General features: G+C 45.8%; 1 protein-coding gene across 1 annotated transcript in view; it reads left to right on the top strand.

Moving 5' to 3' along the window:
• The window catches only part of KSR2 (kinase suppressor of ras 2), a 427,585-nt gene that overhangs the window by 155,837 nt on the left and 257,205 nt on the right, over positions 1–14,543 (top strand). Inside the window, exon 4 of the mRNA XM_055550184.1 lies at positions 9,718–10,231. Within this exon, the coding sequence (XP_055406159.1) occupies positions 9,718–10,231 (514 nt within the window). The remainder of the gene's footprint in view (positions 1–9,717; positions 10,232–14,543) is intronic.

Below are 14,543 nucleotides of genomic sequence, written 5' to 3' on the forward strand. Positions count from 1 at the left end.
CAGTGTCAGACTTTATTTTCTTGGGCTCCAAAATCACTGCAGATGGTGATTGCAGCCATGAAATTAAAAGGCGCTTACTCCTTGGAAGAAAAGTTATGACCAAGCTAGATAGCATATTGAAAAGCAGAGACATTACTTTGCCAACAAAGGTCCGTCTAGTCAAGGCTATGGTTTTTCCAGTGGTCATGTATGGATGTGAGAGTTGGACTGTGAAGAAAGCTGAGCGCCAAAGAATTGATGCTTTTGAACTGTGGTGTTGGAAAAGACTCTTAAGAGTCCATTGGACTGCAAGGAGATCCAACCAGTCCATTCTGAAGGAGATCAGCCCTGGGATTTCTTTGGAAGGAATGATGCTAAAGCTGAAACTCCAGTACTTTGGCCACCTCACGTGAAGAGTTGACTCATTGGAAAAGACTCTGATACTGGGAGGGATCGGGGGCAGGAGGAGAAGGGGACGACAGAGGATGAGATGGCTGGATGGCATCACTGACTCAATGGACGTGAGTCTGGGTGAACTCCGGGAGTTGGTGATGGACAGGGAGGCCTGGCGTGCTGCGATTCATGGGGTTGCAAAGAGTCGGACACAACTGAGCAACTGAACTGAACTGAGCTGATTAGTGTTAATTGTAAATGTTATTGTTTTTTGTTTTTTTTTTGCTTTACCAATGGCTCCAGTGAAATGTTTTTAACCAACATCTAAAAGTTCTGTTTCTTGTCACAAAGTGATAGGGATTAAAGTACAAGCTCTTTGTTTTTGTTCCACCAAGGGCTTCAGTCTGTTCTCTTCAAGCAGCATCTAAAAGTTCTGTTTCTTGCTGAAAAGTTATGAGGATTAAACTGACAAGCATTTTGAAATACTCACAAAAGTTACAGGCAGGGGTGATTCTGAAATAGTAGCATATATGCATTCTGATGCTGGCTCTGAAACTCAGACAAGGACTAAGTCACACGTTTGCATGTTTATAAAATTTTAATGGAAAGGGACAAAAAAGGTAGACCCTTGCCTAGACTTTCTGAAATCACTTTCTCTCTTGAGAATGGCTTTTATTTCTTGTAGACGCTTATCGGAGAATGTCAAAAGAAAAATCCCTGCACCTTGAAATGTCTTTAATCAATCCTCAGACCTTTCATTTCTTAAAACCTATTCCCTTCTCCCCGCCCTTTCAAGACCTGAAATAAAATGATTTTCCAGAAACGGATGACAAGATAGCAAGGGCAACGATTAATAACCCCAGAGCACCTTGGTGCCACACCTTCCCTATTTAAAATGAAAAATTACACTCTTCCCTCAGACTTTATTAAAAAGAGGATCAAAAGAGAGAGGGGAAGGGTTGATGTTAGTACAGCCGATCAGTGAAACACTTCTGAAGCATCAGCAGAGAGAAGTCGACAGTTGAACAGCTGGCAATTTGGATAATGAAATGAGGCTTTTTGCTTCTCCATCCCCAAACATTACATTTTAAATGTAAGAGTGAAGGAGAAGAGAATTCGATGGAGAAGGAAATTTGGAAAGAGTGTAGCTTTTTTTCCCTCTTTTTTATCTTTCAGAACTTTGAAACTTTAGGACAGGGATCCTTGGGGCCAACTTAGTACTTCCTTGAATCTCGTGGAGGCGTGTGTGTGTGTGTGTGTGTGTGTGTGTAGGAACTGTAGGCTGTGGGAGGGGGGGCACTGGATCTCAGCTCAACTTCAGTTGCTACATGATCAAGGTAAAGATTGAAGGTGAAGGTTACTACCAGCTATGGAAACTTTAGCCCTGTCCCTCATCTAGAACTTATTTATAAAACAGCTCAATGACACCTACCTCATAGGGCAGGTAAGACAAGCACTGAATCCCCTAACTGGGGATTAGTTGAGATAAACATTGAGATAAACACTCAGGGAATTAGAAGAATTGAGAATGATTGCCTCTCTGACTGGGATGGAGAAGGATTGGGCAGGGGACTGCTGTTAGCAAAAATGTTTTCATACCTTTTTGCTTTCAACCATGTGATATATTTCTTTGATTAAAATACAAACTTTTTTTTTTTTCCTGCACTGAACAGCTTACAGGATCTTAGTTCTCCAACCAGGGCTTGAACCCAGGCCACCACAGTGAAGGCCACCAAGTCCCAACCACCTCCAAAGGCTAGCTTTTGTACTGTTACTCCCGAGTCTGGATTCAGTAAACACTGTTAACTCCCTGTTGAAGGCTCTGTTACTCTCCTAGATCTACTGTAACAAAACCACCACAAACTAGACAGCTTAACACAGCAGAAGTGTACCCTCTCACAGTTCCAGGGGACTCGAAGTCGAGGATCAAGATGTTGGTGGGGCCATGCTCACTCCAAAGACTGTGGGGGAGAATCAGTCCCACACCTCTCTCCCAGCTTCTGGTGGCATCTAAGTTCCAGTTCCAGTGGCTGCATCACTGCAGTGTCTGCCTCTGTCTTCACATGGCTTCCTCCTTTGTGTGACCTTTCCTCTTCCAATGACACCAGTCACTGGGGTTAGGATGTGCCTTAATCCAGTGTTCCCTCATCTTGACTCGATCATATCTGCAGAGACCCTGTCTGCAAATAAGGTCACATTCACTGGCTGTGGGGGTTAGAGTTTCAACATAGCTTTTGAGGGGATACAGTTTAACTGCAATAAGGACTCAGAGGCTTTTGTACCTTGGCTTTGCTTTCAGTAGGGGATGGCAGCAGGCAAGATCAGGGGTATAGGCACTGAAGGCCAGGCATCTATTTATTTTTTTATTATTATTACTACTTGGCTGCACTGCGTGGCATGTGGAACTTCCCCGACCAGGGATCGAGCCCTTGTTCCCTGCAATGGAAGTGTGGAGTCTTAACCACTGGACTGCCAGGGAAGTCCTAAAGGCCAGACACATTATATGTATGCATATCAATCTCATTTAGTCCTCACCAGCATCATGTAAAAATAGGTGGTTTTACTCCCATTTTCATTAACATTTATTCAGCATTGGCTGTGTGCCAAAGATCATGCTGAATGCTCTACCTGTACGGTCTTATTTAATCCTCAAAATAGTCTAATGTTATCTCCATTTTGCAGACTAATAAACCAAGGCACAGGAAAGGTAGGCACAAGTTAATCTCTACGCATAATGTTGCAAAGTCCAGGGTGTTCTGTGAATATAAAAAGTCCCATTTCCTTACTTGATACTTACTTGGAACCAGTTCTTGTTCTTTCGGCTCAGAAAGCAAGTCTTCAGTGTGCGGAGGCATCTCTTCTCTTTCTGGGGGAGTCAGTCACTGGGTGCTGTGCTCATTATGTCCCCTCCCTGCCCTATAATTCAGGGCCATGGATGTCTGCTCTGAAGATTCAGGGATCAGATGGGAAAGGAGGCAAAAGGTGAAATGTCATGTCTTTCTTAAAAAAAAAAAATTATAAAACAAGCCTGACACTCCTCGATAGACTTAGAAGGTTTTAGAATCCCCCAACCAATTCTTTCAGGCTCGACAAATAACTTCTCGAGCAGTGCTCCCAAGATTTCCAGGGAGCCAGAGGAAGAGGCGGAATTCTGCTGCATCCTGGGCATCGCCACCCGGGTGTCCCGCAGGAAGCTCAGACTCGGCCGGTCTGACCCCGAACTTACGCCATGTCCTTCACGTGCTCCTTGTGCTTCACGGCTCCATGTGCACATCGCTCCGTGTGCCCCGTTCCCTTCTGCGTTTTCCGTTGCTGTGCTGACCCGAGATGAGGGGTGGAATCAGGACGTCAGCCTTGGCTTAGTGTCATGCTCAGGGGCACAGGCTCCAAGCCCAGCTGTCCTTCTCTCCAACTGTATTGTCTTGAGTGAGTCATTTCAACACTCTGTGCCTCAGTTTCCCTGTCTACAAATCTGCTTTGTAAGATTGTTTTGTGGCTATTAATTTGATACAAGTAAATGGCTTGGAACAACAGTGTCAGGAAAATGGTAAGCTCTCAGTCATGACAGCTATTTGTTTCTCCTCCTCTTATACTAGTCACCCCAGCTGTCTCCATCTCTGCGGCCACCACTCCATTCCTGGTCCCCATCATCTCCCACCCAGGCGCCTCAGCAGCCTCAGGCTGGGCTCCTGCGCTTGCCCTTGACTTGTCCGATCCTTTCTCCGTACTGTGGCCAGATAGCGCCTTTCCACAACACTCACCTGGTCATGTCCCCCATGCAGCGGGTCCCACTGAGTGAGAATGGATGCGCACACAGCCCTGTACCAGGGCCTCTGGGCCAGTTTTAATCACAGAGGGACAGGAGGAGTAGCCAGTGTGCACTCTGGGCCAGCACACTGGGTCCAGCAGGACTCCATGGCACATGGACCCACTCCCTTGCGCTGTGTGGTTTTTAAGCTGTGGGATCAGAGAAGCACCAGCCCCTCCCCTGGTATGAACAAAGGCTGGGACATAACAGTGATCTGAGGGCAAAAACTCTGGCCTCCAGCCCTAACCCATTTCTCAGCATTTGCCCACCAGGAGAGCCAGCCCTTCCCTTGGCATGAGCAGGGGTTTGGGTCCAAGGCTTGTGGATAAAACAGTATGGCCAGGCAAGAACTTGGCTTCTGTATCATCATCACTTATGGCTGGGGGAGTGCCAGCCTCTCCTTGGGCATGACTGTGAGGCTGGGGTCCAAGATTCGAGCTTACAGCTGCATGGTGTGTTGGAACAGAGCTTCCCCCCTTGTCATTACTGGGTTTGATGGCCTTGAGCCTTCGGCTGCCTCAGGTTTCCGGGAGCTCCACAGGAGCCCCATGCAGGGGATCAGCTTAGGAGAATAAATCCCTGGATAATCCCACTTTGCCCTTCTTTGCAGCCTCAGCTCGGATTTCTTCCTCCATCGGAACATCTCCATCGGACACACCAGACTGCCCGAAGTTCTCCAGACTCACCCTGTTCTGCCATCATCTGGCTCTCGACCCTGCTGTTCCCTCTGCCTGCACCCTTCCTCCCACATTCTCCACCCCACTCCTTCCCAGGACCTTCTCCCTCATCCTCAAGGTCCGGGCATAGGTGCCCTTTCCTCCAGGATGCGTTTCCGCCTCTTTCCCCAGAGGGCTGGCTTCCTCCCCTCTGCTCTCACCTGCTCCTTCTCCAACAAGGGCTTCCCTATTTTGTATTGCGAGTACTTATTTAATTGAGTTGAAACTCACAGAACATTAACAATTAACCATTTAAAAGAGAATGGGGACTTCCCTGGAGGTCCAGTGGTTAAGACTGTACTCTCAATGCAGGGGGCCATGGGTTCGATCCCTTGGTCAGGGAAGTAAGATCCCATTTACCACATGGGGTGGCCTAAAAAAAAAGTGAATGATTCTGCAGCATTCAGTGCATTCACAATGGTGTACAACCATCATCACCTCCGTCAAGTTCCACATTTTTATCACCCCAAAAGGAAACTCTGTACCCATTAAGCAGTTGCTCCCCATTCCTTCCTCCCCCCACAGCTCAGCCCCTGGCAACCGCTTGTCTGATTTCTGTCTTTATGGATTTTCCTATTCTGGAAATTTCATATAAATGGAATCATGGGCCATTCTGATCCCACTTGGCATCGTGTTTTGGAGGTTCATCCAAATCATGGAATATAACAGTACTTAATTCTTTCTGATGGTGGAATTGTATTCCATTTTATGGACACACCAGATTTACCTTACCCATTTGGCAGTTGATGAGCGTTTGAGTTGTTTTCACCCTTTGGCTGTTGCGACGAGCATTGATATGAATATTCACATACAAACACTTGAGTGCTGCATTCAGTTCCTTTGGATCTATACCTGGGAGTGTAGTTTGCAGTAGGTGCTCGTTTCATCATTGATCTTCCCAGTGGACTGTGAGCTCCGTGAAGGTAGAGGAAGACAAACACCTGACCCCAGGGGCCGGCCCAGCGAAAGCCTGGGGAGCAGATGGGATGAGTCTCCTGCATCCAGAGTCGCTGTCTCACTCATCCTCACCCACCTGCCCATTTGTCTGCATCATCCCATGGTCCAGGCTCTACTGACAGCTTGACTCATTTTATCTCATTATTTCACTCCTTGAGTCACTCTGTTATTTGTTCAGATGCCCACTCGTCCTTTCCTGACTGAGGTATCCCCAGGACACTCTTGGTACCCAAGTCCAGCTTTCTTTTCCTCCATGGCATTTATTATCACTGACATATTATAGACAACATATATATTATATATGACATCTTATAGATAATATACTGTCACTTTTTTTGTTCATCGCATTCTCTTCTCTCTTTCTTTACCAAGAACGTGCACTCTGAAGACAGGGACTTTCAGCTCTTTTGATCATTGCTCTGTCGTGGTGTCTAGAACAGTGCCTGGTATATGAGAAGACTTCAGATATTTATGAAATATACTTGGATGAATGAATGAGTGTGTTTAATCCTCACTGCACTCTCCAAGGGAGCCATGAGCATTCTAGTTTCACAAACCCTGAAACAGAGGCTCAGAGAGGTCAGGTAAAGGGCCCAAGGTCATGGAGCTGATCAGCTGGATCTCTCTGAGTCACGGTCCCATCTTCTTTTCACTTCACTCAGGGGACCATGAGGTCTAGTGATAATGCCCAAAGTGCTTCCTGTGGCCTTGGAGTGCCATATATGATTAAGATAACTTAAAAAATAGATTTGCTTTCCTAAACATGCTTTAATTAGGCCCATTTGGCAATATGTTTGTATTTCCTGAGCAAATACATCAGTCAGGAGTTTGCCGGGTGATGGAGAAGCTAATCTGGGCTTGATTCTCTGTCTGTCCCCAGCTCTCAGAGCTCTTTGGCCTCTCTGAACCTCATACTTTCTAGAGGTACACAGAGTGGTGACGTCACCCGGTGTGTGGACAGCTCTCAGCACAGGTGCACACACTGTAAATGGGAGGTGGCAGCATGTCACCATGGTGTGGGGAATGCCAATACAAGCAGCTAACATTTGTGGAGTGCCTGCTGTGTGCCAGGTGCTGGGCTCAGCACACTGTGTGTGTTATTGCATCTGGCCTTACACCATTCCCAGGGGGCATGTCTGTTATTGTCCTGTCTCACTGCTGATAAAGACTCAGAGAAGCCTGATGAGTGCCAGGGTCACACAGCCAGGAAGTAGGTGAGCCAGAATTAAGGCCAAGTCACTAACAGAGCTGACTCTCTTGTTACCGGCCTGATGTATATGTGCAAATATTTTGAGAATCGACACCATAATGATGGTGATATTGGTAGAATGTTCTGGCAAAGTCTCGGAGGAGGGAACAGGGTGACTCTTGCAAGAAAGAGCCCTGTCTCCAGCTCCTGCTCACATTTGGCTCATTACGATGGTCCAGGGTCTTCAGTGAATGCAGGTCCCACTCTTTCCCAGATGCCTGGTCCCCTCCTTGTTGGGGTGGCTGAGATCCTGGGTTTGAATCCCGGCTGCCAGTCCCCACTTCTGCTGTAACCTTGGAAACATCATCTCTGCCCATACATTTCCTTATCTACAAAGTGGAGATCAAAATGGCCCTTTGCACACAGATTTATGAAAATTAAGTAAGATGTGGAGCAGTCTCAATATAACAAATGAAGAAAACAGATGACAAACCATTAAATAAGATCTTATGGCATTTCTTAAAAAAAAAAAAAAATGCACAGCAAACCATCTGGCAGGCTCAATAGCCGAGCGTTAATAGGGATGACGGCTAGGCTGTAGAATGGCATTGCCTTTCCCCTTATCTGAATTTTCTAATTTTCCTATAATGACTATGTAATAACAAAATGAGTTGTTTTAATTAAAAGGGGGGCAGTGAGTCAGTGTTCGTGAAAGCACTTTATAAACTGTCAGAGGCCCTATGAATTAGCTCTCATTATGGCCCTTATCGTAATTATTACTGTTACTGCTAGTCAGCCATGAGTTGGAATTTATTTCTGCCTCAAATCTCCTTCCTTGGCCTGTGCTGGGAGGGCCCACTCGATTGCCTTCTGTCAAGTCCTACCACGTGGTCCTCCATTGACACCTGCCGACTTCTCTCCACCTCTGCTGCCACCACTCAAGTGAAAGGCAGTATCACCTCTTGCCTGGAGCGCTGTGATACCCTCTAACTGGGTTCTCCTTGTCCGTGCAGCATCCCCAGTATCTTTGAGAAATGAACTTTCTTTTAATTTATTTTTTTGGATTATTTAAAATTTTATCTATAATCATCACCTATCATCAATCTATCCATCATCATCTATCAATCCATATATCATCTATTATCTCTATCATCTATCTATCCATCATCTGTCTCTATCTATCTACATCTAAATATCTATCTCCCAGTTTTATTGAGAAATGTTTGACATACAGCATTGTCTATGTTTATGTGTCCCGCATAATAATTTGACCTACATACATCATGAAATGATGACCACAATAGATTTAGTGAACATACATCATCTTCTATAGATACAGAAGAAAAGAAACAAAAAAATTATTGTCTTTCTTTGTGATGAGAACTCTTAGGATTTATTCTCTCAATAACATTCATATGTAACAAATGAGAGTGTTAATTGTATCAATCATGTTGTAATGACATCCCTAGTACTTCCTTATCTTGTAACTGGAAGTCTGTACCTGTCGACCACCTTCATTCAGTTCCCCTCCTCCCCAACCCCTGCCTCTGGGAATGACAGATCTGATCTCTTTGTCTCCGAGTTTGTTTGTCTTTTGAAGGATAACTGACCTACAACACCATGTTAGTTCCTGGTATACAATACAGTAATTCAAAATTTCTATATATTACAAAATGATCACCATGGTAAGTCTCGTTATAGTGTGGGGAATATAGTCAATAATAATATAACATCTTTGTACGGTGACAGATGGCACCTGGAGAAATGAACTTTTAGATCAAAACCCTCACTGGCTTTCCACTGAACGTGGTATACAATGCACCCTGCACCTAGGCCCGTGAGCCTGGAAGTCTGCCCTCACCCATCCCTGCAGCCGCCGAGCCACTTGCCCCATTGTTGCCGTACATCACCTTCGAGACGAGCCCGGAAAAGAGACCCAGAGAAGTACCTGGCTTGACTTAGATGGTTTTGGATCCTGTAGTTTGGTATTGGTGTTTGACTCTTATGCTTTTACATCCCCTTGCATAGATGGTGTAGGACTGCATTTTGTGGCCTGAGGGTCTGTACATGTAGACCAAATTTGTGTTTGTACTCTCAATACAGAAAATGAGTGAAAAATGTTAATGCACTAGTGGATTTATTTTTATTTTCTGACGTAGCTCATATCAGGGCTGAAAACCTCAAGTTGTGTTCAGACAGTAGGATATTTTTATTACTTTTTCAGTGCTCCATTTTTTTTTTTTCTAATAAACTGTTGTAAAACAAAACAAACAAAAAATCCCCTTCCTACTGCTATGCTGTTTTCCTTGCCATCCTCCTCCTCTCTCCTCGCACCTGCAAGTTCTTTCCTTGGACATTTGAGCTGTGGGCTCCCCAGTCCTGGACAGAGGAGGGCAAGGCTGTTGAATGAGGCCTATGGTGAGAGGGTCAAGGAAGGGTTTCTTTCTTTTTTGTTGGGGCCAAGTGGGTGTGGTTGAATATATGTAAATTGTGCTTACAACTCATGGTGCATAATTTATGTAAATATGCACACAGCATTCCACTCACCCTGTAACCAGCAGGCAGTGTTCAGGGTGTGTATGGTGTAATGTGCTTATACGGTAAGGTGCAGATGGTGTAATTAAGCAGCTTTCTCATAGCTCACCTGTCGTCTTTGCTTCTTTGTTCCAACTCAGGAGGCAACCTTTCCAAACAAGACTGGACCATCCAGTGGCCCACCACGGAGACGGGGAAGGAGAACAACCCCGTGTGCCCCCCGGAACCGACCCCGTGGATCCGCACCCACCTCTCCCAGAGCCCCAGGGTCCAGTCCAAGTGCGTCCAGCACTACTGTCACGCCAGCCCCACCCTGGGGGCCCCCGTGTACACCCACGTGGACAGGCTCACCGTGGACGCCTACCCGGGCCTGTGCCCGCCCCCGCCGCTGGAGTCGGGGCACCGGTCCCTGCCCCCGTCGCCCCGGCAGCGGCACGCGGTCCGCACCCCGCCGCGCACCCCCAATATCGTCACCACCGTGACCCCGCCGGGCACGCCGCCCATGAGGAGGAAGAACAAACTGAAGCCCCCGGGGACCCCGCCGCCCTCCTCCCGGAAGCTGATTCACCTGATCCCGGGTTTCACGGCCCTGCATCGGAGCAAGTCTCACGAATTCCAGCTGGGTCACCGCGTAGACGAGGCCCACACGCCCAAGTGAGTGCATTTGGTGGGGCCCCCCGGGGTGGCTGAGCCTCCCAGTCAGCCAAGCCACAAATCGGCTGTATTCCCCTCCTCCTGTTGAAGGAAAGGTGGATTTTCTCTAATGGCTGGGCTGGAAAATGAATAGAAAAGAATTTCCCAGAAATGACCTCTTTTTATACTATTCAAGCTCTAAAGTCAGATTTGGAAAACTGTAGCCCAGGAGCCAATTCTGAATTTATTGCACCACATCCAGGTTCATTCCCTTCTGTTTTGTCTGTGATTGCTTTCGTGCTGCGATGGGTGAGTTGAGTATGGCCCACAGAATTGAAATCTTTACCATCCAGCCCTTTTGGATGGAACACTTGCCAGTCCCGCAGAGTCTATCCTAGTGCTGCCCTAGAAACAGGGTGCAGCTGCACATGCGGCCCTATGCTTTCTGGTAGCTGCCTTAAAAAAGAGTAAGAAGAAACAAGTGTTACTAGTTTTCAAAATATGTCATTTAACCCAGTCTATCAAAACATGATCATTTCAGCACAGACTCAGTGTAAAATATTACTTTGGAAATATTTTTTTTCTTTTCTCCTTATTAAGTCTTTGAAATCTGGAGTGTATTTTGCACCTCCAGCTCATCTTAATTGGTACTGGCCATGTTCCACCTGTGTCTGGTGGCCTGTGTGCTGGGCAGCGCAGCTCTGATAGACCCTATGCGTAGGACTTGCTCTGAAAGTAGATGTGTTGTATACCTGGCTCCGGCTTGGAGGGGTCTTGCTGCCAGTGTACAGTATCTGTGGCTAGTGCTGGCTAATGAGAGAAATGGGACAACTCTCTGCAGGGTCCCTCAGAGGCTGACTCTGACTTGGGTCCCTTATAGACTTTGAGGTTCTCTGTGTATTAGAAATGGAAGAAATGCTAAACAGTATCACAAAAGTGGGTAGCATGTTTTAAATATTTACATTTAACAAAATCTCATCTGAGGCATAGCATAGGAGATAAAGTGGTTATGTATAATCCTGTTAGGAGATATGGGAAGGAGTCTACATTTGAGGATTGTTGTTTCTGAGAGGTGTGGATCTGGGTTCTGGGAACTCTGATGTGGGGGAGCACTGGGGAATGTTTCATTGTGTTTCCATCTCAACAGTTCAGCAGTTGTTTCATGAGCTCTCATTACCATGCATCCTGTGATAAAAGTTTAAAAATGTGCATCTTAGAATTGATGAAATGGGGTAGGTTCTAGGCTCTGGGCTAGTTGGCAGGGGTGTAATGGAAAGGAAGAAGAGACATAGCCTTTGGTCCTGTGAAGACTGACATTAATCAAATAACCACACGTAGGTGTTATACTCTTATGTTCAGTAATTACAAACAGCATTACAGGCCATCAGGAGAAAGTGTAGGAAGCTATCAGAGCATATAACCAGATGGACCTGATTGAGTTTGCACTGGCAGGGAGGTGAGTGGCGGGGGAGGCGGGGAAGGGAACTGGGGAGGCTTCCAAAGGACTGTTTGGACTGAAGACTAATTGGGGATTAAGACGGAGGAAGGGGTGGGAGGTGTTCCAGGAAGGGAGTATGAGTGTGACCCTCTAGAGAACTCAACTAGAAGGCCTCTGTGGCTAAGGGAGCAGACAGGTGATGCAAGAAGAGACTCAGCTTGGGCAGGTGGCAGCACTGTTCACAACAGCCAAAACGTGGAAACGACCCAACTGTCCGCCAGCAGGTGAAGGGATGAACCCAGTGTGGTCCATGCAACGAAATCTTATGCAGCCATAGAAAGGGACGAAATTCTGACACCTGCTACAACAAGGATGAACCTTGAAAATGTTATGCTGAGTGAAATAAGCCAGGCATGAAAGGACAACTGTGGTATGATTCTACTGATGTGAGATGCCTAGAACAGGCCAATTCACACACAGAGAAAGGAGGACAGAGGTTGTCAGGGACTGAAGGAGAGAGAGAGATGAGGTTGTGTTTACTGGGGACAGAGTTTCAGTTTGGGAAGTAGAAAACTCCTAGAGATGGAGCCAGGTGCCTGGCTGCATTTGGCTAACCCTAACCCTAATCCTGCGGCCTGTGGTATGCCCTAACAGAAGCCCAGTTGTAAACAGTGAGTTGAAAACATTCTCACTCCTGAGGCCTGAAAGGGAAGCCCTTAAAGTGATTTAAGTGGAAGACACGATTGCATCTGATTTTAGGAAGGTTAGCAAGCTTCTGTGTGAGGTCTGGATTGGAAACACTCTGTTTCACCAGACCTATTTGGGACATCAGAGACCGAGGCAGAGGGCCGATGCTTTTCTGATTGGAGGTCGGCTTGATTTTTATGGTTTTGTGAGATCCTGAGGGACTGGGAGTGCTGTTGACACCTCAGGGTGAGGGTGTGGGGAGGGTTTCAGGAACGCAGGCTACCACTGTGGAAGATGGGAGAGGCATTTCAGGTTTGCTGGCCATGGTGTCCACAGATTATGCCTCTTCCATATCCCTCCCTGTGTTGACCACAGAGCCGGGTGGAATTTAACCAGGAGGAGAGCCTGGCTGGACACACACAGCATCTTCTAATCTATGCTAATGCTAATGCTGAGTCACTTCAGTCGTGTCCGACTCTGTGCGACCCCATAGACGGCAGCCCACCAGGCTCCCCTGTCCCTGGGATTCTCCAGGCAAGAACACTGGAGTGGGCTGCCATTTCCTTCTCCAGTGCATGAAAGTGAAAAGTGAAAGTGAAGTCGCTCAGTCGTGTCCAACTCCTAGCGACCCCATGGACTGCAGCCTACCAGGCTCCTCCGTCCATGGGATTTTCCAGGCAAGAGTACTGGAGTGGGGTGCCATTGAGGTGGGGGCAAAGTGAGAGAGGCTGCCCTTTGCCTGTTTGTTTTTTTCCCTAGCCTTATTGAGATGTAATTGACAAATAACACTCTGTAAGTTCAAGGTGTGCCATGTGATGACTTAGTACACACACATATTGGGAAATGATTACCACAATAAGGTTATTTAACACATCCATCACCTCGCATAATTACCTTTTGTGTGTGTGTGGTGAGAGCAGTTAAGATTTGCTCTCTTAGCAACTTTCAAGTACTAACAATACATATTGTTAAACAGTCAGCACATGGTACACTAGATTCCCCAGTACCTATTCTTATACCTGGAAGCTGGTACTGTTTGACCAGCATCTCCCCATTTCTCTCACCCGCTTGCTCTTGGCAACCACCATTCTACTGTTTCTATGAATTCAGTGGTTTTAGATTCCCCATGTAACTGAAACCATAGTATTTGTCTTTCTCTGACTTACTTCCCTTAGCCTAATGCTGTCACGGTCAACCCACGTTTTTGCAAATGGCAGGATGTTTTCTTTTCTATGGTTGACTGTTGTGTGTGTTATATATATATGTATATATGCCATGTTTTCTTTATCTGTTTGTCCATTGGTGTGTATGTAGGTCGCTTCCATGTCTTCGCTATTGTGAATAATGCTTCAGTGAACATGGGGGTGCAGATATCTCTTTGAGGTGATAATTTCATCTTCTTTGGATATATACCCAAAAGTGGGATTGCAGGGTCGTATGGTAGTTCTGTTTAAGTTTTCGACGCATCTCCGTACTGTTTTCCATGGTGGCTGCGCTGTTTGCATTCTTATCAACAGTGCCTAAGGGTTCCCTTTGCTCCACCTCCTCACCCACACTTGGTATCACTTGTCTTTTTCATGGTAGCCATTCTAACAGGTGTGGGGTGATGGTATCTCATTGTGGTTTTGCATTTCCTTGATGATTAGTGATCCTGAACCCTTTTTCATGTAAACGCTGGCCTTTTGTAAATTTGTAAATCTTCTTTGAAAAAATGTCTACTCTGGTATCTTGCCCATGTTTTAATTGGATCTTTTTTTTTTTTTTTTTTTTTGGCTATTGAGTTGTAGGAGTTCCTTATGTATTTTGGATATTAACCCCTTACCAGACATATGATTTGTAAGCATTTTCTCCCATTCTGTAGATTGTCTTTTCATTTTTGTTTCTTTTGCTTCTGAGTTTGATATAGTTCCACTTACTTTTCCTTTTGTTTCTTGTGGTTTTGGTGTCATACTCAAAAAATCATTGCCAAGACCAGTATTAAGGAGCTTATTCTTTTGGTCTATTTTTTAAATTGAAGTATAGTTGCTGTACAACATTGTATGTTACAGGTGTATAATATAAGATTCACAATTTTTAAAAGTTATACTCCATTTATAGTTATTAGAAAATATTGGCTATATTCCCCATGTTGTGCAACATATCCTTGTAGTTTATTTTATACCTAACAGTTTCTACCTCTTAACCCCCTACGCCTCTATTGTCCCTCCC

Source organism: Bubalus kerabau, chromosome 16, assembly GCF_029407905.1.
Source record: "Bubalus kerabau isolate K-KA32 ecotype Philippines breed swamp buffalo chromosome 16, PCC_UOA_SB_1v2, whole genome shotgun sequence".
Taxonomy (NCBI): Eukaryota; Metazoa; Chordata; class Mammalia; order Artiodactyla; family Bovidae; genus Bubalus; species Bubalus kerabau.